The sequence below is a fragment of the Phytophthora cinnamomi genome, assembly GCF_018691715.1.
Source record: "Phytophthora cinnamomi strain GKB4 chromosome Unknown Contig111, whole genome shotgun sequence".
NCBI classification, from domain to species: domain Eukaryota; phylum Oomycota; class Peronosporomycetes; order Peronosporales; family Peronosporaceae; genus Phytophthora; species Phytophthora cinnamomi.
Genome location: NW_027151044.1, coordinates 290255 through 311163, shown reverse-complemented (window position 1 = coordinate 311163; position 20909 = coordinate 290255). Strand labels below are relative to the sequence as shown.

The 20909-nt window shown below is 53.8% G+C and overlaps 9 protein-coding genes across 10 annotated transcripts; 2 read left to right on the top strand and 7 right to left on the bottom strand.

The window, feature by feature from the left end:
• Positions 1-2015: 2015 nt before the first annotated feature.
• On the top strand, positions 2016-3062 carry IUM83_15749 (Pectate lyase; the record flags this gene model as incomplete). The annotated part of the gene is made up of 1 exon (XM_067940588.1): positions 2016-3062. One exon carries the CDS (start codon positions 2016-2018, stop codon positions 3060-3062), a length of 1047 nt encoding a protein of 348 aa, XP_067782030.1.
• Positions 3063-5674: 2612 nt separating this feature from the next.
• IUM83_15748 (pectate lyase) lies at positions 5675-6547 on the bottom strand (the record flags this gene model as incomplete). Its single annotated transcript, XM_067940587.1, has 1 exon — positions 5675-6547. The coding sequence occupies one exon, from the start codon at positions 6545-6547 to the stop codon at positions 5675-5677; it is 873 nt and encodes a 290-aa protein (XP_067782031.1).
• Positions 6548-6570: 23 nt separating this feature from the next.
• IUM83_15747 (pectin lyase F) lies at positions 6571-9442 on the bottom strand (the record flags this gene model as incomplete). The annotated part of the gene is made up of 3 exons (XM_067940586.1): positions 6571-8507; positions 8615-9015; positions 9087-9442. 3 exons carry the CDS (start codon positions 9440-9442, stop codon positions 6571-6573), a joined length of 2694 nt encoding a protein of 897 aa, XP_067782129.1.
• A 23-nt stretch (positions 9443-9465) lies between these two features.
• On the bottom strand, positions 9466-10089 carry IUM83_15746 (Pectate lyase; the record flags this gene model as incomplete). The annotated part of the gene is made up of 1 exon (XM_067940585.1): positions 9466-10089. The coding sequence occupies one exon, from the start codon at positions 10087-10089 to the stop codon at positions 9466-9468; it is 624 nt and encodes a 207-aa protein (XP_067782043.1).
• A 763-nt stretch (positions 10090-10852) lies between these two features.
• IUM83_15745 (uncharacterized protein) lies at positions 10853-11509 on the top strand (the record flags this gene model as incomplete). The annotated part of the gene is made up of 1 exon (XM_067940584.1): positions 10853-11509. One exon carries the CDS (start codon positions 10853-10855, stop codon positions 11507-11509), a length of 657 nt encoding a protein of 218 aa, XP_067782130.1.
• Positions 11510-11575: 66 nt separating this feature from the next.
• IUM83_15744 (Endoribonuclease L-PSP) lies at positions 11576-12151 on the bottom strand (the record flags this gene model as incomplete). Its single annotated transcript, XM_067940583.1, has 1 exon — positions 11576-12151. One exon carries the CDS (start codon positions 12149-12151, stop codon positions 11576-11578), a length of 576 nt encoding a protein of 191 aa, XP_067782044.1.
• A 165-nt stretch (positions 12152-12316) lies between these two features.
• Positions 12317-12715, bottom strand: IUM83_15743 (pectate lyase/amb allergen; the record flags this gene model as incomplete). Its single annotated transcript, XM_067940582.1, has 1 exon — positions 12317-12715. The coding sequence occupies one exon, from the start codon at positions 12713-12715 to the stop codon at positions 12317-12319; it is 399 nt and encodes a 132-aa protein (XP_067782027.1).
• Positions 12716-12742: 27 nt separating this feature from the next.
• On the bottom strand, positions 12743-15285 carry IUM83_15742 (pectate lyase/amb allergen; the record flags this gene model as incomplete). 2 transcript variants are annotated; one of them, XM_067940580.1, is made up of 2 exons in its annotated part: positions 12743-13752; positions 13854-15285. In XM_067940580.1, 2 exons carry the CDS (start codon positions 15283-15285, stop codon positions 12743-12745), a joined length of 2442 nt encoding a protein of 813 aa, XP_067782029.1. The 2 variants fall into 2 exon arrangements, with proteins under 2 accessions (XP_067782029.1, XP_067782028.1); XM_067940581.1 differs by having other exon boundaries at positions 13854-14484.
• Positions 15286-17099: 1814 nt separating this feature from the next.
• IUM83_15741 (pectate lyase) lies at positions 17100-18038 on the bottom strand (the record flags this gene model as incomplete). Its single annotated transcript, XM_067940579.1, has 1 exon — positions 17100-18038. One exon carries the CDS (start codon positions 18036-18038, stop codon positions 17100-17102), a length of 939 nt encoding a protein of 312 aa, XP_067782133.1.
• Positions 18039-20909: the final 2871 nt, after the last annotated feature.

Below are 20909 nucleotides of genomic sequence, written 5' to 3'. Positions count from 1 at the left end.
GCCACCCCTTCAACAAACCGCGCTAGCTAAAGCGTTGGTCCCGTGCAAAGATTTAGAATTGCCGTCCGAGAAAACAAATGAACGAACATTCACCACAGAACCCGCGTTGCAGAGGTGCATCTGTACCTCGTGTTGCGGACGGATGCGTCCTAGTAAGACAGCACGCTTCGCTGACGATTTCAGCACAGAGGAAGCAACTGCATGCACATCTACACTACTCCAAGTGACCGTTCGCCGGAACGGGTCAAAAGTACCTTTACGAGAACCGAAGACGACGGATGGGTCAAAGGTACCTTTGATCCATCCGTCGTCTTCGGTTCTCGTATTTCCGCTTTATTTTGCAACATTGTTATGATATCGGTAGATCATAGTGCTAAACACATGTTATCGTTACTCGTTGACCGGGGAGCGAGTTTGCATCGTGCGCACGCTTGTTAAGCTAATCTCGTAGATGTCCTCCAACGCTAGGTTGAGGCGAACTAGGTACCAAACTGCGCTTTTTCGGACCGACCTGTTCTGGCGAACGGTCACTTGGAGTAGTGTAGATGTGTATGCAGTTGCTTCCTCTGTGCTGAAATCGTCAGCGAAGCGTGCTGTCTTACTAGGACGCATCCGTCCGCACACGAGGTACAGATGCACCTCTGCAACGCGGGTTCTGTGGTGAATGTTCGTTCATTTGTTTTCTCGGACGGCAATTCTAAATCTTTGCACGGGACCAACGCTTTAGCTAGCGCGGTTTGTTGAAGGGGTGGCACCTTGTTGTTGAAGAGCCTCATTCGCGAGATTCGCTGCAACCATAAGGTTCGCTGTGCACGTCTACTACAACAATTCGGCAAGATGCGAATTGACAGATTTGTAGGCTGCTTGTCAACGGCTGAAACCTTTACGCGAGCTGACTTATCTTCCCTAACAGCAGGGAAAACTTTTCGATGCGTGGTGGTTCGTTGTATTTTAATATATTAATAGCAGTGGAGCAGCGGGCATATCCATAGTCCGTGAAGCATGAAGAACTGATATTATACCGGAGATTCGTGTACAGTGCTAAGACTAATTGTATTAATACTAATTAGTACAGATTAACCGTCAAATCCGACGGAATCATGCGACTACTGCATTCTGCGTTTGTGGATTTTTTATCCTGCTTTCGTTTCGCGTCGCCATCTGCAGGACGCCTGGGAGGCAACTATCACTCGAGCGCCACCTTCCTTGCGTCTGCATCTCGCCACGTCGCTAGGACTTGTTCTACATGAAGGCAACGCAGCGTACGTTACGCCGAGTCGATGCTGTGGTCCTTTCGACACACGATTTGGAATAACCGGTCAGCACCCCAGCCACATCAACAGTAAGCTGCGGGTAGCAGCAACTTCACGTTGCAGTCACTACAGGTGCACGGCTTGAGCCGAGGACTTGAGCGTCAAGCTTTCAAGGGGTGTCTCCTACATGTGTCACATTAACAAGCAGCGCGCTGTAGCGGTTTCAATGCAGGTTTTGGTGTCCGAGTGGTTGATATACGTGGCCTTTAGATTTTCCCAGCTGAACGAGCTCACGCGCTTTTACTGACACGTTGAGATCGGGTATGCCACGATCCCAGCAGGTATGGCCATGTAAGAGTAACACTTCCCGTCAACCACTTGGTGGTATCCCTGCGTCGTCAGTCTGTGATAGTAGTCGCTGACATGCTCTATCAGCCGCACTGCCGGCGAACAACGGTCGCTCCAGGCCCACATGAGTCAGGCGCGCCACTTGCTGGTCATTGTCGATTTTGCCTCGCACTGCACACGCCTCCAGCGCCCAGCAATCGTCATGCAGATCCTCCGCCTCGTCATCGTCGCCGTCGCTGCCTTCGCCGTCCAAGGCTCACAGGCCGGTTCTAGCGATTACTCGGTCGAACAATCGTCCCCGAAGCAGGGCACGACGACCAAGGGTTCCATCTCCACCGGCTCGGCACCTGGCCTCGCTGCGGGCACCACCGGCGGCGGCAACATCGCCCCGTGTACCCTGCCTCGCTCGACGACCTGAGGAACTACCTCAAGGACTCGCAGCCGCGTGTCATCGTCCTTACCAAGACCTTTGACTTCCGCGGCTCGGAAGGCACGAAGACCGAGACCGGTTGTCGCCCCAAGAGCAACCGCGACTGCCTCGCCAAGAACAACGGCTACAAGGGCCAGGACGTCATCCTGCAGAGCGGCGGCATGGCCAACACGGGTGGCTGCGTGGACGGCACCCAGGTCAAGATCACGTACGATCTGGCGGGCAGCAAGAACCCGCTCGTGGTCTCGAGCAACAAGACCCTCCGCGGTCTCGGTACGAGCGGAGTGATCAAGGGCAAGGGACTGTGGCTCAACGGCAACAACATCATCATCCAGAACATCCACATCACTCAACTGAACCCGCACCTCATCTGGGGCGGCGACGCCATCTACATCCAGGGCCTCAACAGCGGCAAGACGGCCATGGAGCGTATCTGGATCGACCACGTCAAGATCTCCAACCTCGGCCGCCAGATGGTCGCCACCGGCACAGCCAGTGTCAAGAGCATGACCATAAGCAACTGCGAGTTCGACGGCCGGACGCAGTACTCGGCCACGTGCGACGGCAACCACTACTGGACCTTCCTCTTCCTGGGCACGCAGACGCAGGTGACCCTCGTCAACAACTACGTGCACAACACGTCGGGTCGCTCTCCTAAGGTCGGCGGCAGCTCCGTCGTCCACGCCGTCAACAACTACTGGGCCAACAACACGGGCTTCTCGTACGACGTCGTCGAGAACGGCAACGTCCTGCTAGAGGGAAACTACTTCGAGTCCACGGCCGTCCCGAACAAGCACGACAGCGAGACCGTGGGCGCCATCATCGTGCCGTCTTCGTCCACGCAGTCGACGTGCAAGTCCGCGCTGGGACGCAACTGCGCCGAGAACGTGCTGCAGCGCTGCGGCGAGCTGACGGGCAACCGTGAGTCGGCGGCGCTGTCCAACGCGAAGAAGGTGGCCAGCTACCACAAGCCCACGTCCGCGAAGAAGTTCGGCTCCACCAGCCAGAACTTCGGCGTGGGCACGATCTAAGTGAGCCACCTACAGGAGAGAAGGTAGCCAACTGCCTGTCCATGTCTGATGGCGGTGGGTGGCAGTCTTCAAGGTGTATATAGAGAAGCATGCACGTAGTCCGATGCTACCTGCAGCTGATAGATGTATTCAAGTAATGGTTGCGTTTCAATATAGATGTCGGTCGAAGTCGACCTGAGATTAAGATCCACTTGGACTCGAGCTGCTAGAGTTTATTATGTTTTACTAACGATATGACCAGGGGATCAGAGCAGGCTACGTATTACGCAGCCTGCTCTGGTGCATAGCGCACCGTGGTGGATATTGGATACATCAAATCTCTGTACAAATTAAACATTTGTACCTAATTGTATAGTTTAGAAATTTTAATGATATTCTATGTAATATTTCGTTTGAAATTAGAACAAAACATTGGACTGCTATTGGTCTAGGGTATGACAAAGTCAACAATTGCATTAGTGCCTACGCAGACCATCGAGAACTCATGTTAATCAAACAAAAGGTAATATTGTGGTTATATCTTGAATAGAATCATTGATATGAGTTATTGTAACATACCCTAAAGATTTGTATTTTTGAAAAGAGATATACGACAAATGCTGACATTACCCAAGGGGAGACGGTATCGACCGAAAGTCCGGTAGGAACCGTTGCTCCGTACTCTCAAACTGCCGACAAGCAGACGCCGACTAACGAAGCAGATGTGGCTACCCAGACTGAAGTTGGTGCCGACGCAGACTCGAATGATGTCACTCAGACGACCTTTCAGTCAACAGAGGCCCGCTCGATTAGCAAGTGCAAGGTCCGCCAGCGCCACTAAAGTTTGGTAACGTAGAAGCGGTCTAGTGCTCTTTCACCAGAAGGGAGTGGAGAGTATATTTGATGTAAAGCGAGTGGCACTGCGTCACGCTGTCGCAGTAGATTGATAAAATTAAGTTTCTCGCACTTTAGTGCTGTAGTTAAACTTTAGATGCCCCACTGGCTACGGGAAAATAACTTTGGTAAATAATGATGCCACTGATACTGCATGCAGCCTACTGGGGGTGCTGTCGGGCGTGGTGGAATCGTTGAGGCGATGTATGGCGGGTGTGGCTCATCAGACACACCTGTGAGCGGCGGCGTATCAGCAAAACAGGACAAGTGTTTGTGAAGAAATGGGTATGGATTTTTATCGCCTCACCATTACTTTACAGTCGTTGCAGTCCGGGTCGTGAGTGGGTGCCGGAGGAAATGTAGTATATGTATGCGGTATCCAAAAGAACTCATCAATTCGGGAGCGGCCCTGAACACCAGTGTTGGTAAATTACCGATGCCGGGATGAGGGTGGCATATCACATCATGGTACTTGCTGAAATCTCATGGCGCGAAATACACGGGGAACGATGTTGCGGTAGTGGAGACGCACCTGGAGATGATATCCAGGTAAATCAGCGGAGCCGTAATGACAAATACGGAAGATGCCGCTGTTCTCGTATCAGCGCTCGTCGGGCAGACGATGACTCTCGTTGCAGGCAGCAGGAATGAAGAGGAGAAGGAGAAGCAGAAGTATGCTCTGACAGACCTACAATTTGATAACGAGCTGGCCGATCCTTTGTGTGAGGGGTGGTTCCGGAAGTATTTGAGATGTTCTCGCCGTTCGTTTCTTGAGATCTGTCGTTTCCTTCGGGTCCGTCATCAGTTGTGATGGCGCACGCAGAGCGGCTCACTTCGTACTCTTTCTCAGCGCACACGATGGGAATTGTGCCTCCTGAACAGGGCTAGCTTGAGTCAGACCCACGAACAGTGAATGGTCACTTCAAATTCCTCACAACCATGAGGGCCACGCAACTGCACGTGCAGCAGCAATGCTGGCGGGCTGATGGAGGTTCTTGCGCAGGAAACCTGAGAGTGGTGCAAGGTCTATGCTGTAAAACCGCATTGTTGTCAGCTCGGCACCTTTCTTCCGTTTTTGTAACGTCTTACATGTACCGTATAACATGTAATTACAGTACAGTACATGCATCGACGCTCGGCTCTGAATTTGTGCTGTTCTTACACATGGATTCTGCTTCAAATCGGTCGTGAGGGTTCGACTAGCGCAAAAGGAGTGTTAATGTTACTATTTTCCGTCGTCCGACTTCTCTACTGAGAATACGATGTGTGGAGCGAATGAAAACTGGGATTTGCGTGCAGTCTAGAAGCAGCAAAATGGCGATTAACACTTATTTTTGGTCTCAGACCCACCGCAGTTGCGGAGAAAAACACAAACGCGTACAATACCCACGCAAAAACATAAAGATTCTTCACGAACACTTGTCCTGCTTTGCTGATACGCCGCCGCTCACAGGTGTGTCTGATGAGCCACACCCGCCATACATCGCCTCAACGATTCCACCACGCCCGACAGCACCCCCAGTAGGCTGCATGCAGTATCAGTGGCATCATTATTTACCAAAGTTATTTTCCCGTAGCCAGTGGGGCATCTAAAGTTTAACTACAGCACTAAAGTGCGAGAAACTTAATTTTATCAATCTACTGCGACAGCGTGACGCAGTGCCACTCGCTTTACATCAAATATACTCTCCACTCCCTTCTGGTGAAAGAGCACTAGACCGCTTCTACGTTACCAAACTTTAGTGGCGCTGGCGGACCTTGCACTTGCTAATCGAGCGGGCCTCTGTTGACTGAAAGGTCGTCTGAGTGACATCATTCGAGTCTGCGTCGGCACCAACTTCAGTCTGGGTAGCCACATCTGCTTCGTTAGTCGGCGTCTCCTTGTCGGCAGTTTGAGAGTACGGAGCAACGGTTCCTACCGGACTTTCGGTCGATACCGTCTCCCCTTGGGTAATGTCAGCATTTGTAGTATCACCCTTTTCCACGGCAGGGGCGCTATCGCTAGTTGCCGCTGAGCCAGTTGACGTGCTCTGAGCAGTGGTGCTAGTCAGCTCGCCGACACCAAAGTTGCCGCTCGCTTCCTTGAGCTGAGCTGCCTCCTTTACCACATAACTGCCGATGTCTTTTGAATACTTTGTAAGTTCCCCCAACGCCGCCCGTGCCGAATATCCTGTCAGTTTGCCACTGTCAGTGAGGACGTTAAGCTTGCAGGCACGACCGATGGCTGTTTTGCAGAAACTCTCTCGCGCAGGAACAAAAAAGTTTCCTCTGGGGTCGTCCAGGTTCGGTGACTTGACAGAAGCGAAGTAGTTGCCCTCCGCCAATACATACCCACCCGTTGCCACATCAAACGCGTGACCAGAGTTTTCGAAGAAGTAGTTGTTGGCGGCATGCACGACGGATGTCTCGCCGTTGTGGCCTCCGATCTTGGGCGATCGACCCGACGTGTGGTGGATGTAGTTCCCAATCAGGCTTAGCTCGGTCTTCTTGCCCAAGATCAAGAATCCCCAGTAGTGGTGGCCATCGCACGAAGCCGAAAACTTGGTGTTGCCGTCGAAGTCGGAGTTACTGATGGTGACGCCCGTGGCGCCCGAGAAGTTGATGACAACCATCTGACGCCCGATACTGGACACCTTCACGTGGTCGATCCAAATGCCCTTGGTGCGACGTCGCCCTCACCACGAATGGTGATGGCGTCGCCGCCCCACACGAGGTGCGGGTTCAAGTTGGTGATGTGGATATTCTGCACGATAACGTTGCTGCCAGTGATGAGGAGTCCCTTGCCGTTGAGGACACCCTTGGTGCCTTCGCCCACCAACGTCTTGTCACTAGCGACCGTCAGAGGCTCCTTGGCCGCGTTGTCGTACGTCACGTCCACCGAGATGCCGCCGCTGTCGCACCCACCCGTCTGCTTCATGTTGTTGTCGCCGTCCATCAGAATCGCATCCTGTCCCTTGAAGCCGTTGTTCTTGGCGAGGCACTGCTGGTTGTTCGTCGGCCGGCAGCCGCCCTCTGTGGTGGAGCCTTCGGTGTTCACGAACTTAAACTCCTGGTCAAGGACGATGACGCGGGGCTCAGCGTCGCTGAGGTAGGTGGTGAGCTCCTTGATGGAAGTGGGGTAGACTGGTTTCGCGTTTCCGCCTCCCGTGGTACCCGCGGCAAATCCCTGGGCTCCCCCCGCGTTTGCGTTACCGGTGGTGGGCGTTGACGGGGTTAAAGGCTGGGATTTACTTGGTTTAGTAGTTGCAGCTGGCGTCTTAGTCACAGGCACGTTGGTTGGAATTGGTGTAGCCGTGGTAGCGGGCGTTTGTGTTGCTGGTGTTGTTGTCGCCTTTGGTGAGGCAGGAGCCTTGGTAGCTGGCGACATTGTTACCTTGGGAGACTTGGTTTGCTGGTCTTGCTTGGGACTAGGAATGTCAGTTTCCTGAGAAGCAGATGCGTCTGAGCTGGGCGCTGTTGCACCACTAGAGTCACTTGTTTGTGCAACACCGCCACCCAGTTCACCAACGCCGAAGTTCCCGCTAGCCTCAGAAAACTTCACAGCAGCGGCCACCTTGTAACCACTGATCATCTTCTTGACGTCGCCTAACTGGCTGCCAACCTTGTCCTGCGAACACCCTGAGAGCTTTCCGCTGTCAGTGAGAACATTTAAAACGCAGTCACGCCCGATAGTAGCTTTGCAATCTCCAGCTGCGGTAGGAACCAAAAAGTTTCCTCTGGGGTCGTCCAGGTTCGGTGACTTGACAGAAGCGAAGTAGTTGCCCTCCGCCAATACATACCCACCCGTTGCCACATCAAACGCGTGACCAGAGTTTTCGAAGAAGTAGTTGTTGGCGGCATGCACGACGGAAGTCTCGCCGTTGTGGCCTCCGATCTTGGGCGATCGACCCGACGTGTGGTGGATGTAGTTCCCAATCAGGCTTAGCTCGGTCTTCTTGCCCAAGATCAAGAATCCCCAGTAGTGGTGGCCATCGCACGAAGCCGAAAACTTGGTGTTGCCGTCGAAGTCGGAGTTACTGATGGTGACGCCCGTGGCGCCCGAGAAGTTGATGACAACCATCTGACGCCCGATACTGGACACCTTCACGTGGTCGATCCAAATGCCCTTGGGTGCGACGTCGCCCTCACCACGAATGGTGATGGCGTCGCCGCCCCACACGAGGTGCGGGTTCAAGTTGGTGATGTGGATATTCTGCACGATAACGTTGCTGCCAGTGATGAGGAGTCCCTTGCCGTTGAGGACACCCTTGGTGCCTTCGCCCACCAACGTCTTGTCACTAGCGACCGTCAGAGGCTCCTTGGCCGCGTTGTCGTACGTCACGTCCACCGAGATGCCGCCGCTGTCGCACCCACCCGTCTGCTTCATGTTGTTGTCGCCGTCCATCAGAATCGCATCCTGTCCCTTGAAGCCGTTGTTCTTGGCGAGGCACTGCTGGTTGTTCGTCGGCCGGCAGCCGCCCTCTGTGGTGGAGCCTTCGGTGTTCACGAACTTAAACTCCTGGTCAAGGACGATGACGCGGGGCTCAGCGTCGCTGAGGTAGGTGGTGAGCTCCTTGATGGAAGTGGGGTAGACTGGTTTCGCGTTTCCGCCTCCCGTGGTACCCGCGGCAAATCCCTGGGCTCCCCCGCGTTTGCGTTACCGGTGGTGGGCGTTGACGGGGTTAAAGGCTGGGATTTACTTGGTTTAGTAGTTGCAGCTGGCGTCTTAGTCACAGGCACGTTGGTTGGAATTGGTGTAGCCGTGGTAGCGGGCGTTTGTGTTGCTGGTGTTGTTGTCGCCTTTGGTGAGGCAGGAGCCTTGGTAGCTGGCGACATTGTTACCTTGGGAGACTTGGTTTGCTGGTCTTGCTTGGGACTAGGAATGTCAGTTTCCTGAGAAGCAGATGCGTCTGAGCTGGGCGCTGTTGCACCACTAGAGTCACTTGTTTGTGCAACACCGCCACCCAGTTCACCAACGCCGAAGTTCCCGCTAGCCTCAGAAAACTTCACAGCAGCGGCCACCTTGTAACCACTGATCATCTTCTTGACGTCGCCTAACTGGCTGCCAACCTTGTCCTGCGAACACCCTGAGAGCTTTCCGCTGTCAGTGAGAACATTTAAAACGCAGTCACGCCCGATAGTAGCTTTGCAATCTCCAGCTGCGGTAGGAACCAAAAGTTTCCTCTGGGGTCGTCCAGGTTCGGTGACTTGACAGAAGCGAAGTAGTTGCCCTCCGCCAATACATACCCACCCGTTGCCACATCAAACGCGTGACCAGAGTTTTCGAAGAAGTAGTTGTTGGCGGCATGCACGACGGAAGTCTCGCCGTTGTGGCCTCCGATCTTGGGCGATCGACCCGACGTGTGGTGGATGTAGTTCCCAATCAGGCTTAGCTCGGTCTTCTTGCCCAAGATCAAGAATCCCCAGTAGTGGTGGCCATCGCACGAAGCCGAAAACTTGGTGTTGCCGTCGAAGTCGGAGTTACTGATGGTGACGCCCGTGGCGCCCGAGAAGTTGATGACAACCATCTGACGCCCGATACTGGACACCTTCACGTGGTCGATCCAAATGCCCTTGGTGCGACGTCGCCCTCACCACGAATGGTGATGGCGTCGCCGCCCCACACGAGGTGCGGGTTCAAGTTGGTGATGTGGATATTCTGCACGATAACGTTGCTGCCAGTGATGAGGAGTCCCTTGCCGTTGAGGACACCCTTGGTGCCTTCGCCCACCAACGTCTTGTCACTAGCGACCGTCAGAGGCTCCTTGGCCGCGTTGTCGTACGTCACGTCCACCGAGATGCCGCCGCTGTCGCACCCACCCGTCTGCTTCATGTTGGTGTCGCCGTCCATCAGAATCGCATCCTGTCCCTTGAAGCCGTTGTTCTTGGCGAGGCACTGCTGGTTGTTCGTCGGCCGGCAGCCGCCCTCTGTGGTGGAGCCTTCGGTGTTCACGAACTTAAACTCCTGGTCAAGGACGATGACGCGGGGCTCAGCGTCGCTGAGGTAGGTGGTGAGCTCCTTGATGGAAGTGGGGTAGACTGGTTTCGCGTTTCCGCCTCCCGTGGTACCCACGGCAAATCCAGGCGCTGTGCCAGTAGAAATTGAAGCCGCACCAGCGAGTCCGTGGTGGGCTAGCACAACGGCAAGCACTGCGCCTAGTAGTCGCCGAACCATCGTTCCCGTGTGGCTGCTTTCGTTGGCGTCCTCCCGTCGAGGCGGTGAGCGGGGCCAACGTGAGAGCAAAGTACGCAAATTCGAGAGTGCTTTAGTCCTGGCCGCGGTCGGGTGATCGACGGCTACGCGCGTTACAAATCCTCTCTATTAGAAATGCAGCATTTCTCACCGATTTGTTGTTCGTACGTGCAGTTGGGCCCAAGTTGGGCCTCAAGTTGAGGCCCAACGTTGAGGCCCTCAACGTTTTGCGTTGCTGTGGTTTTAGTCAGGCCGTATGGTCCATCCTGAAGATATTGTACATAATGTGGACTGCTACTGCCTCCTTGTTGCTGAATCCTGCCGAAGGAACCCTCACTTGCTGAGGAGGGCGCCACGACGGCCATCGACGATAGAATGCAGAAGTACATGCACACCATTTCGCACCGGTGTCGGCGTCATTTGACTGCAGACTGTACCTACAAGGGAGGTGACGATGAATCGACATTGCTCACGGGAATCCACATCATGGCACCTGCACACAGCTGCTGGCAATCGCGAGATCTGCTCCGTTCGTGAGCCGTGCAACATGTCGTCGGTACGATGCTTTGATGCTTGGGAGTTCATGCAGCGTGAAGCTTGGAGGGCCTCGGCATATTTTTGGCATGTCGTTTACCACCTGAGCACTGCAAACTATTTGCAGCTCCGCAGGTAGCGGTGGCATGCTGCTGCAAGCACTCCCACTCAGTATTCGATCTCGTGCAGCGTACATACCTCGAACTTCTCCATGTCGGCGTTCTTCGGGCTCACGCTCCTCGGCTCGCAAAGCCCCTTCGACACTGTGAAGGAGACTCCCATCCACGCCTTCCAGCCGCGCGACTTCCAAGACGCCTTCATGCAGGCCTACCGACCCGGTTTCTCGCTGTATTCCGAAAGCGACGAAGAGGCCCAGGCAGCCAACGCGGAGCTCGACACCGCCACCATCACGCTCGCACAACTGCCGGTCATGCTGCGTTACCTCTACAAATGCCCGAAAGGCGTCGACAACGTGCCAGCCACCGCGCGGGCGCTCGTCGAGCAAGCCTTCCGCCTGCAGCACGGCGCCGACGCGTCTCAGTCGCTCGACCTGCAAACGTTTCTCGCTCAGATGGACGAGCTGTGCCGTCACTCGCAGTCCATGGAGTGCGCCGCAGCGCACTCGTCGTACCTGAAGGATGACGCGTCCACACGCGAGTTTGTGTCCAACCTCGACTTCCGCGCGAAGCTGGTCAAGCACACCCGCATGGACAAGGACCCGCGCCAGAAAGCGTTGGCCCCCATGACCGACGCCATGACGCTCGGCTGGAACCCTCCCACCATGGCCACCAAGCGGAAGCCCACCAAGAGCTGCGAGGAGACCCGCTACGCCTGCGCCATGGTCAAGGCCGGCGTCTACTACTACTAACGTTAGTCAGGCCCTCACTCCCACCACGTGCGTTAACTTTTAACGATATATAAGAGGCCACCCCAGCTAAAGTCTCTCGTGTGCTGCTTCCGTCTCCTGCTCCTGTTGTTGCTGCTGTGTTGGCGCGCGTCCTCTCTGAGCTTCCTGGATGAATCCGTGTCGGCGCAGGAACGACTGCCGCCACGTCCACGAGGCCTTGAAGCAGCCGGGCAGCAGCTTGTCCTCGGCGGCCGCCAGCACCGCCCGCGCCGTGAGCCGCTTGGCCGACACGGCGCGGCCTGCCGCCTGCTCCTCTCTCATCCAGGCGACGATGCGCCGCTCGGCGTCGGCCGAGAGCGTGGCGCCCATGCCGGCCCGGCGGTCGTTGGCCTTGCGGCCGCCTCCGGCCTCGCAGATGGCCACGATCTTGCCGCGCTCGCGCCGCCAGCGCATGACCAGCTGCTTCTTGGCTCGCAGCTCGGCCGGTGCCACGTCGGGGAAAAAGCGCGCCACCGTCTCGTCCAGGCTGTTGTGCGCCTCGTAGTGCGCCACGATCTCCAGCTTGCGCACGTAGCTGAAGGACGTGCGCCGCTGTGTGGGGCGCGCGGGCTCCGCGGCCGCCGCCTCGGGCTGAACGCGGACCACACGCGGTCGGCCAGGCATGCTGGGCGTTGTCGCGTTTCGTGCGCGGTCGCAGTATACTCAATCCAAGTCATCGTTGCAGTAGGGTGTGACAAGCTTAGGACAGCAACGGCGACGATTCAATGGTTTCACTGCTTTCGTGAACCTACTACGACACTATCGACGCGCTGGTGATCGGCCCTTCGCTCAATCGGTCGAGCTGTCCGAGGCCGCTCCTTGCGTCACGTGGCCCCACTCGAGGGCCGAACTTCCTTCGGCGGAGTTGTCCGCGAATGGCGCAACGGTGCCCAACGGCATGTCGGTTGCGGCGGGGGTGTTGGCAGATGGCGTGTCTGGCTGGCCCTGCTTCGGGGTATCCGTAGCTTGAGTGGCCGAAGGCGACCCACTACTGCTCGACGCTGCTGTCGTCGGGGTCGAGCCACTGCTTCCAAGCTCCCCCACGCCAAAGTTTCCGGCCGCTGCCGATAGTTTCGACGCAGTAGACACCTTCGTACCGCCGATCTGCTTCTTGTACGTCCCAAGCTGCGTTTTCGCCGCATCCTCCGAGTTACTCGCGAACGTGCCGCTGTCGGCAAGCACATTCATCTCGCAAGTACGACCGATAGTCGCCTGTCAGTCTCCAGCTGATGCGGGGATGAAGATGTTGCCTTCCGGGTCAGGTTGGTTTGGCGTCTTGACCGAGTCGAAGCTGTTACCTTCGGCCAGGACGTATCCTCCGGTGGCCACGTCAAAGGCGTGGCCGGTGTTGTCGTAAAAGTAGTTGTTTGCAGCGTGCACGATGGAGGTGTCCCCCGCAGTGCCTCCGATTTTGGGCGAGCGGCCTGAAGTCATGTGCACGAAGTTATTCAGGAGACTCATCTCGGTCTTCTTGCCCAAGATCAAGATGCCCCAGTAGTGACGGCCATCGCACGACGACGAATACTTGGTGTTGCCGTCGAAGTCCGAGTTACTGATCGTGACACCGGAGGCACCGCTGAAGTGGGTGACGACCATCTGACGACCGATGCTCGACACCTTAACGTGATCGATCCAAATGCCTGTCGGCACATCGTCGCCATCGCCGCTAATGGAGATCGCATCTCCGCCCCAGACGAGGTGCGGGTTCAAGTTGGTGATGTGAATGTTCTGTACTATAACGTTGTTGCCCTTGATGATGATACCCTTGCCGTTGAGGACGCCCTTGGTACCTTCGCCAATGAGCGTCTTATCGCTGCCGATCGGAAGTGGCGTGATGGCAGCTTTGTCGTAGGTCACGTCCATGACAGTACCATCGCATTTGCTGAAATCCGTCTGAATCGTATCTTGTCCCTGGAAACCGTTCTTCTTGGCAAGACAGTTGATGTTGTTCTTGCCGCGGCATCCCTTCTCCGTCGTAGATCCCTCCGAATTGATGAAGCTGAACTCCTCCTTCAGCACAATAACGCGGGGCTCTTTGTCACTCAGATACGTTGCGAGCTCCTTGACGTCTTTTGGATACACCGGTGCGGCATTGCCTCCACCGGTGGTGCCCACTGCAAACCCTGTGGGGACGCCCACAACACTAGAATCGGAGCTAGTAGTTGATGTGCTAGCCTGTTTCTGGCCTTGCGAGCCCGCAGTAGACGAAGTGGCTGATGAGGGGCCTGTGTCGCAGATTCATTTGATGGTGACTGGGTAGACGTCGGAGGAGAGTTTGTCGAAGGCGTGGAAGGTGTTTTCGTGCTACTAGGTGCTTCCGTCGCACTTGATCCCTGTGCTACCGGGGCGTCCGTAGCCGTAGGAGTCTGGGTGGACTCTGTAGCCGCCGAACTGTGCGATGTCGGAGCCTCTGCTTCAGCAGACGTTTCTGTAGAAGAAGACCCCGTTGTGGCAGGAGCACTTGTAGCAGAAGGAACCTGAGCCGCAGCTGAACTGTCAGTGCTCGCCGGCGCCACATTGCTAGAGCCACTCGATTGCGTGACGCTGTCGGTGCCGACCAAGTCACCGACGCCAAAATTCCCGGTCGCAACAGAGAGCTTCGACGCAGCAGCCGTCTTGAAGCCACCAATCTGGGTCTTGTAGGTACCAATCTGCGTCTTGGCAGTATCTCCGGAGTTACTGGTGAACGTTCCGCTATCAGTGAGCACATTCAATTCACAGTCACGGCCGATCGTTGCCTTGCAGTCTCCTGCTGAAGCAGGGACGAAAATGTTACCTTCCGGGTCTGGCTGATTTGGCGTTTTGACCGAGTCGAAGTAGTTGCCCTCCGCCAGGACGTATCCGCGCTGAGACACATCAAAGGCGTGGCCGGTATTGTCGGAGAAGTAGTTGTTGACAGCGTGCACAGCGATGACATTGTCGTCGGAGCCTCCGATTTTCGGTGCCCGGCCTGACATCGTGTGGATGTAATTTCCAACGAGGGTTACTTCGGTTTTAGCTCCTGTGAGAATGAATCCCCAGTAGTGGTGGCCATCGCACGAGGAGGAGTACTTGGTTTTGCCGTCAAAGTCGGAGCTGCTGATCGTGGCGCCTTGAGCGCCGGAGAAGTTGACCACAACCATCTGTCGTCCAACACTGGTGACTTTGACGTGGTCGATCCAAATGCCAGTGGGGATAACGCCATCGTCTCCACTGATTCCAATGGCGTCACCTCCCCAGACGAGATGCGGGTTCAAGTTGGTGATGTGAATGTTCTGCACGATGACGTTGTTGCCCTTAATCTCAATGCCCTTGCCAGTGAGCACACCGCTGGTGCCGTCACCGACCAGCGTCTTGTTGCTGGCAACCTTAAGCGGGGTTTTGGCTGCCTTATCGTAGGTCACTTTTACCTTCGTGCCATCGCAGATAGCGAAGGTCGGTTGAATCGTGTCCTGCCCCTGGAAACCATTGTTCTTAGCGAGGCAGTCGGCGGCGTTTTTCGATCGGCACCCGTCCTCCGTGGTAGCCGCTTCGGAGTCGATGAAGTTGAACTCCTGCTTGAGGACAATTACGCGTGGTTCCTCGTCGCTGAGGTACGACGCGAGCTCCTTGATGTCTGTCGGGTACACGGGTTCGGCATCACCGCCACCGGTGGTGCCTGCCGCGAAGCCAACTGGAGACCCACTGACGATGGAGGCAGCAAAGGCTGTGTTCTGCAGCAGTGCTGTTGCAGCGATCACGCCGAGGAGCACGCCTGTCCGACCCGTAAAGCTCAGCATCTCGCTGATACTGTACTCGCAAAGCTAATGCGAAAAAGTATTGCTGTGGGGATGCAAGCAAAAGCGGGAATGATGCGAACTGGCCAGATGATTGCTGGGCGGGAAGTTTCTTTCGAGACGGACACGATTCCCCCGCACGAACGCTTTACATGGACGGCTATTTACGACGACATCCACACCTATGTGGATCGAATCAGCCTGTGAGTGAGGGAGCTAGCCCCAGCCACGATGCGAAAGCTGCTGAGCCTTCACTGTCCAACTATTCGTATTCGTTCTCCCCGGTCGAACGTTTGTGACCTCTCCGCTATCTGCCAGTCAAGAATGCGGGGCGGGCCGACTGCTGATGAATCAGAGGAGCTTGGGCTTCACACAGAATCAGCGAGACGCATGAGGTAAGAATGAGTGATGTGGGTAACGTTTTATTTGGCGAAGGACACTAATATCGTTTTATTCTACCTTATGCTGAACGGAAAGGTATACAAAGCTGACAAGGCAGCAGCGCGTACCGATGTGTCAACCAATGACACGGCTGTCATTGTCATGGTGTCGATGCGCCACATCCTTAACTATATTTCAGTACAGCTTCGTCTATGTACACCTGCGGGGATGCTGCATATTTTCAGTCTTCATAAGTACAAGTCCGGCATATTAGGCTGGGGGTAGTACATGTACGATGTTGAGAGAGTGCTTCCCGCAGACGATCCTAGTTCAACAAATGAGACCCTCCTGCAGAGCGGTTTTCTTCGTGTTGCCGGTCCTAGCTCCCTGCAGAATTTTTCAATGGATAACGTTTCACGGATGACACCACACCCCAGTATTGCAAGCTGTGTATTGATAGGTAGTCTCTCTAAGAACTGGGCACGCCTTGGGGCTTTTGCAAAATGAGAACATCCGGAAAATGCCCAATCGATATCAAACTTTCACCTCACACTCTTACGGTTTCATTAAGCATCTTCGCACAACAAAATTCTCCCAAACATGTTTCGTTCGTCGTCATATCGCTTTCCACATAAACTATGTTGACGTTTTCCAAACTATTACATTGTACACACTCAAATTATTTTTAGATCGAACTTCATCATGCAATGACGTTCAATTTGAAGTCGGCATGTGATGTTGCTGCTGCTGCGTGAAGGCTACAGTAGTTGTCGTGCGAGGATGCAACCGTCATGATATGTCGTTATAGTGCCAAATAAGGCATATTTGTCAATTTGACTGCAATAATGTTTTTTCGGATTTAATGAGATTTGGCTTTTCTCCCAAAATCGGCTCGTTTTGGACTGATCAAATCGGACCAAATCCCAAATATGGTAAGAAATACGCCAGAAAAGAACCATCCATCAGAGTGGGAGCCAATCAAAAATCTGGCAGAGGGGACCCAAATTTTATTCCCGTGCTTTCTAGGACTGGAATAAATGCTGCGGGAACGAACGGAACGCCGAGTTTTCTACTATCCTACACGGTACTACAGTAGCTAACTCTACGTGGTAGTACAGTACGTAGAACTTGTAGGTAACCTGCCTTAGCGGTCAAATCTGCTTCAAGTACCTATGCTCAAGCTACAAACGTACGTTGATTTTAGCTCAATTTACTATAGAAGATGCACTTTGCGCTCTACGACCAAGACTCTACTCTACGTAAGAAGCAATCCGACCATTCATTTTTTACTCACAACATCATGTCAAAAGAAATACAGTCTTTCTGGGTTTGTAGAAGCTCACAACATGGCGCTGTACGTCTCTACAACCAACGCTCACATTGTCCTTGTCTGTCTGGGCAGTTCAAGAGGTAGAATTCTTTCTCGCCGAAGCGCTTCACAGTTTGTGATTCCCATCCGTCTGCACGACAGGTTGTGCTGTGTTCGATTGGGCGACACTGTTTGCTGACTGTGCGGTGCTTGACTGAGAAACGCTGTTACCCAGATTGCCAACACCGAAGTTTCCGGTCGCTATCGAGAATTGGGCAGCCGGTGTGACCTTATACTGATTGATCACTGTCTTGACATCAGCAAGCTTCGAGGCCACACTGCCTTCCGATTGCCCCTTCAGAGTACCGCTGTTAACGAGAACGTTCAGCTTGCAGTCGCGACCGATGCTCGCTTTGCAGTCACTGCCCACCGTCGGAACCAGGAAGTTTCCGCTTGGATCGTCGATGTTCGGCATCTTCACGGAGGCGAAGTAGTTGCCCTCGGCTACCGCGTACCCTCCCGTTGCCACGTCAAACGCGTGACCAGAGTTATCGTAGAAGTAGTTGTTGGCAGCGTGCACGACCGAAGTCTCGCCGTCGTGGCCCCCAATCTTCGGCGATCGGCCGGATGTATGGTGGATGTAGTTGTGCAGCAAGCTCAACTCGGTCTTCTTGCCTAAGAGCAAGAAGCCCCAGTAGTGGCGACCATCGCACGAAGACGAGTACTTGGTTCTGCCGTCGAAGTCCGAGTTGCTGATGGTGACTCCAGTGGCTCCCGAAAAGTCAATGACAATCATTTGGCGACCGACGCTTGAGATCTTCACGTGATCGATCCAAACACCCTTGGGAGGAGCACCATACGTGCTTCGAATGGTGATGGCGTCGCCACCCCACACGAACTGAGGGTTCAAGTTGGTGATGTGAATGTTCTGAATAATGACATTGCTACCTGTGATGAAGAGTCCCTTGCCGTTCAGGATGCCCTTGGTGCCTTCGCCCACGAGAGTCTTGTTGCTGCCAACGTTGAGAGGAGTGATAGCCGCCTTGTCGTAGGTCACGTCGATCATAGAACCGTCGCAGGTGGTGAAGGTTGGTTGGATTGTATCCTGTCCTAGAAATCCATTCTTCTTGGCGATACAGTCAAGGTTGTTCTTCGAGCGACAACCTTTCTCTGTCTTGGATCCCTCGGTGTTAACGAAGCGGAACTCTTGCTTGAGGACGACCACGCGGGGTACGTCGTCACTGAGCGCCGATGTCAATTCAGAGATGGTAGTTGGGTAAACTGGTTTAGCATCGCCTCCGCCCGTTGTGCCGACCGCAAAACCTGGAGCGGTTCCTCTAACGATGGAGGCTTCGCAGGTGAAACAGCTTGCGAGAGCAAGAACCAAACTTAGAAGAACGGTTCGTCGTGGCGTATAAGGCATGTTGCGTCGACTTGGCGGTAGAAATTGACCGAAGATAAGCTTGAGAGGGAGCAGGAAAATTTGCTAGTGACTTGCTGATTGAACAGAGTCAAAGCCTCAATTCGAGGTAAATTGCTCTGGTGAACAACGTATTCGTGCAAAGGCTCGCGACCTTATCTCAAATCTAACGGGTGACAGCGCAGAAGGTTCGTGAACGTGCTGTGAGTTCATACATTTCTTGGTTTGTACTAGTATTAGAATACTGAACTGTAGGTCAGGTCGGATGCATGGACACTTGCCCACCTGGAACAGCAGACGTATGCAGTGATTATTCTGTGTTTACATGGTACAGCACAAAAAGATTTTTCTGCAGGTGAGGCTCTATACTACAGAGTCTATAATTTTCATTATACATGTATCTAAAACAGCCCACTGCAACTCTAAACCAAACACATGATAGCTAAAACGAAGAGATTGGGCAGCATGATCTCTCTGCTGGTTGCTCATTACCAGACGTTGCAGCTGCTTATCTATTTCACGCCTACTGTACAGTACAAATACAGTAGCGTCGATGTACAGAGGGTCCGTAGTTAGAGAACCGTAACCAAATCGTAACCATAGCTACGGCTGCTATTTCCTTTCTGTGGCTGTACAGTAGGCGACTTGTCGTACAATAGTCATAGTATCGAGGCAGCTGGCTGGGGGCCGTGCCATCATCATCGTCACCACAACTAGGTCTGTGACAAACTCGCGAACCTTGCAATGCCAGTAGACAATTGCAAGACCAACAGAAGCCGACATGAAGCGGCGATTTACAAGTATTTCTCCGCTGAAGCGCAACGACATTGCTAAGTGGGTCGAAGACATAGAAGGCAGACTGCACCGAGCACATCACACTCTCCATGAATAGAGAACAGCACTTTCGTGCATCCGCCGGGACATTGGCGGACTGCGTAGCCCTAGGCTGAGTATATAGGTTGTTAGCGTTCAAACCCGGCAAGTAACGCAACAACCCGCCCACAGGCATGGTGACGTCACCATTTCCCATTAAATTACAGGTGGCTCCGAGCGCAAGTACATTGCCCGTAGAGATCGTTTAGTCCAGATCTCCACGCAGGACTCTCTACTTCTGCTGTCTGTGGCAGTGAGCGGTTGCGAGGAGCGTAGCCGTAGCAACCCCACGCGGGGTGCTCGCGAAGCTGGGCCGCGCGGTATTTGCGTAGGCGGGCCCAGCGACGAGCATTCCAGCGAACGGGGCTGTTTTCGTAATGGGGGGTCTGGGGGACCCCCAGTGGGGGTACAACCCCGAACAGCCTCGTGTGGGTGGCCAAGACATCTATGTTGCACTAGATTAAAAAAAAAAGCATAGCATCGAACCCGATGAGTACAGCACACTACAGTATTATACGCGTTGACAGACAGTTGGAACAGATACACCTTTCTACACATGAGAGATGATATCTCAGAGATCGTGCAATACAATACTATCGAGCAGGCAGCAACAACCTACCCGAGTGCTGGGCTCCGCCTCGGAATGGGATCCGCTTTACACTTATGCGATTGGTGACGTGGGTCACTGGATGGGGCAGAACACTCATGAGAACTTCGGGGTTCATACCTTCCCATCTGAACATCGGAAGGAGGCTCTGGCAGAGCGAGTCGGTGGTAGGAGACACCGGTCGGATAGGGCATAAATGTCGTTAGCCAAATACGTTAAGTGACAACAATGTACCGCACTGATAAACGAAAACGAAAACGAAGAGATCGTGCAATGAAATATTATAAAACAAAAAAAATGCTGTGGGCTGATCAAAATGAGGACGCTGGCCTGCAGTGGAGCATGTGAAGCGGCTGGCGACTACCCGAGTCACCAAAATAACCCAGGGCTCGCAAATCCTATTAAAAGGCATAATTAGATATTCAGATGAAATTATGTGGGTCGCCTCATTCGGTACTACCGTAGTCCGTAAATCACGGCGGTCATGTAACGTCGTAAAAAGTCCAATACATAAGCGTAAAAAGTATCGTTAAAAGTTTTTCGATGCTGAATTTTCTTGTCGCTTTCATCAGAGAGATGGAGAAACGTGTGGCACCCCTATCAGATAGGAAGCACCTCCGTGTTGGCGTCGAGAAATCTTTTACGATACTTTTTACGCTTATGTATTGGACTTTTTACGACGTTACATGATCGCCGTGATTTACGGTACTACCTATTGTAGTAGTAGTTCATACTTATAAGTAAAACCAGTACATACAGTAGTGGTGCTCGTCAGTGATGGCCAAAAATGTACGGGAGGGCATTGTAAAGAGGACTGTGAGTAGCAATATGTATTGGAATATCCATTAGGTTTGCAATAAGAACTGCAATGCTGGTCATGCTCGCAATATTAACTGCAATACTGCGAACATAACTATTGCGTTGTTACCGCTCACGATGAAGCTGCCTTCCTTGCCTGTGCTACAAGGTCGGCATTCCAAAGATGACGGTTATGCTTGAGAAAGAGCAGCTTCTCGAAAATTTTCCGGGGTCAATCG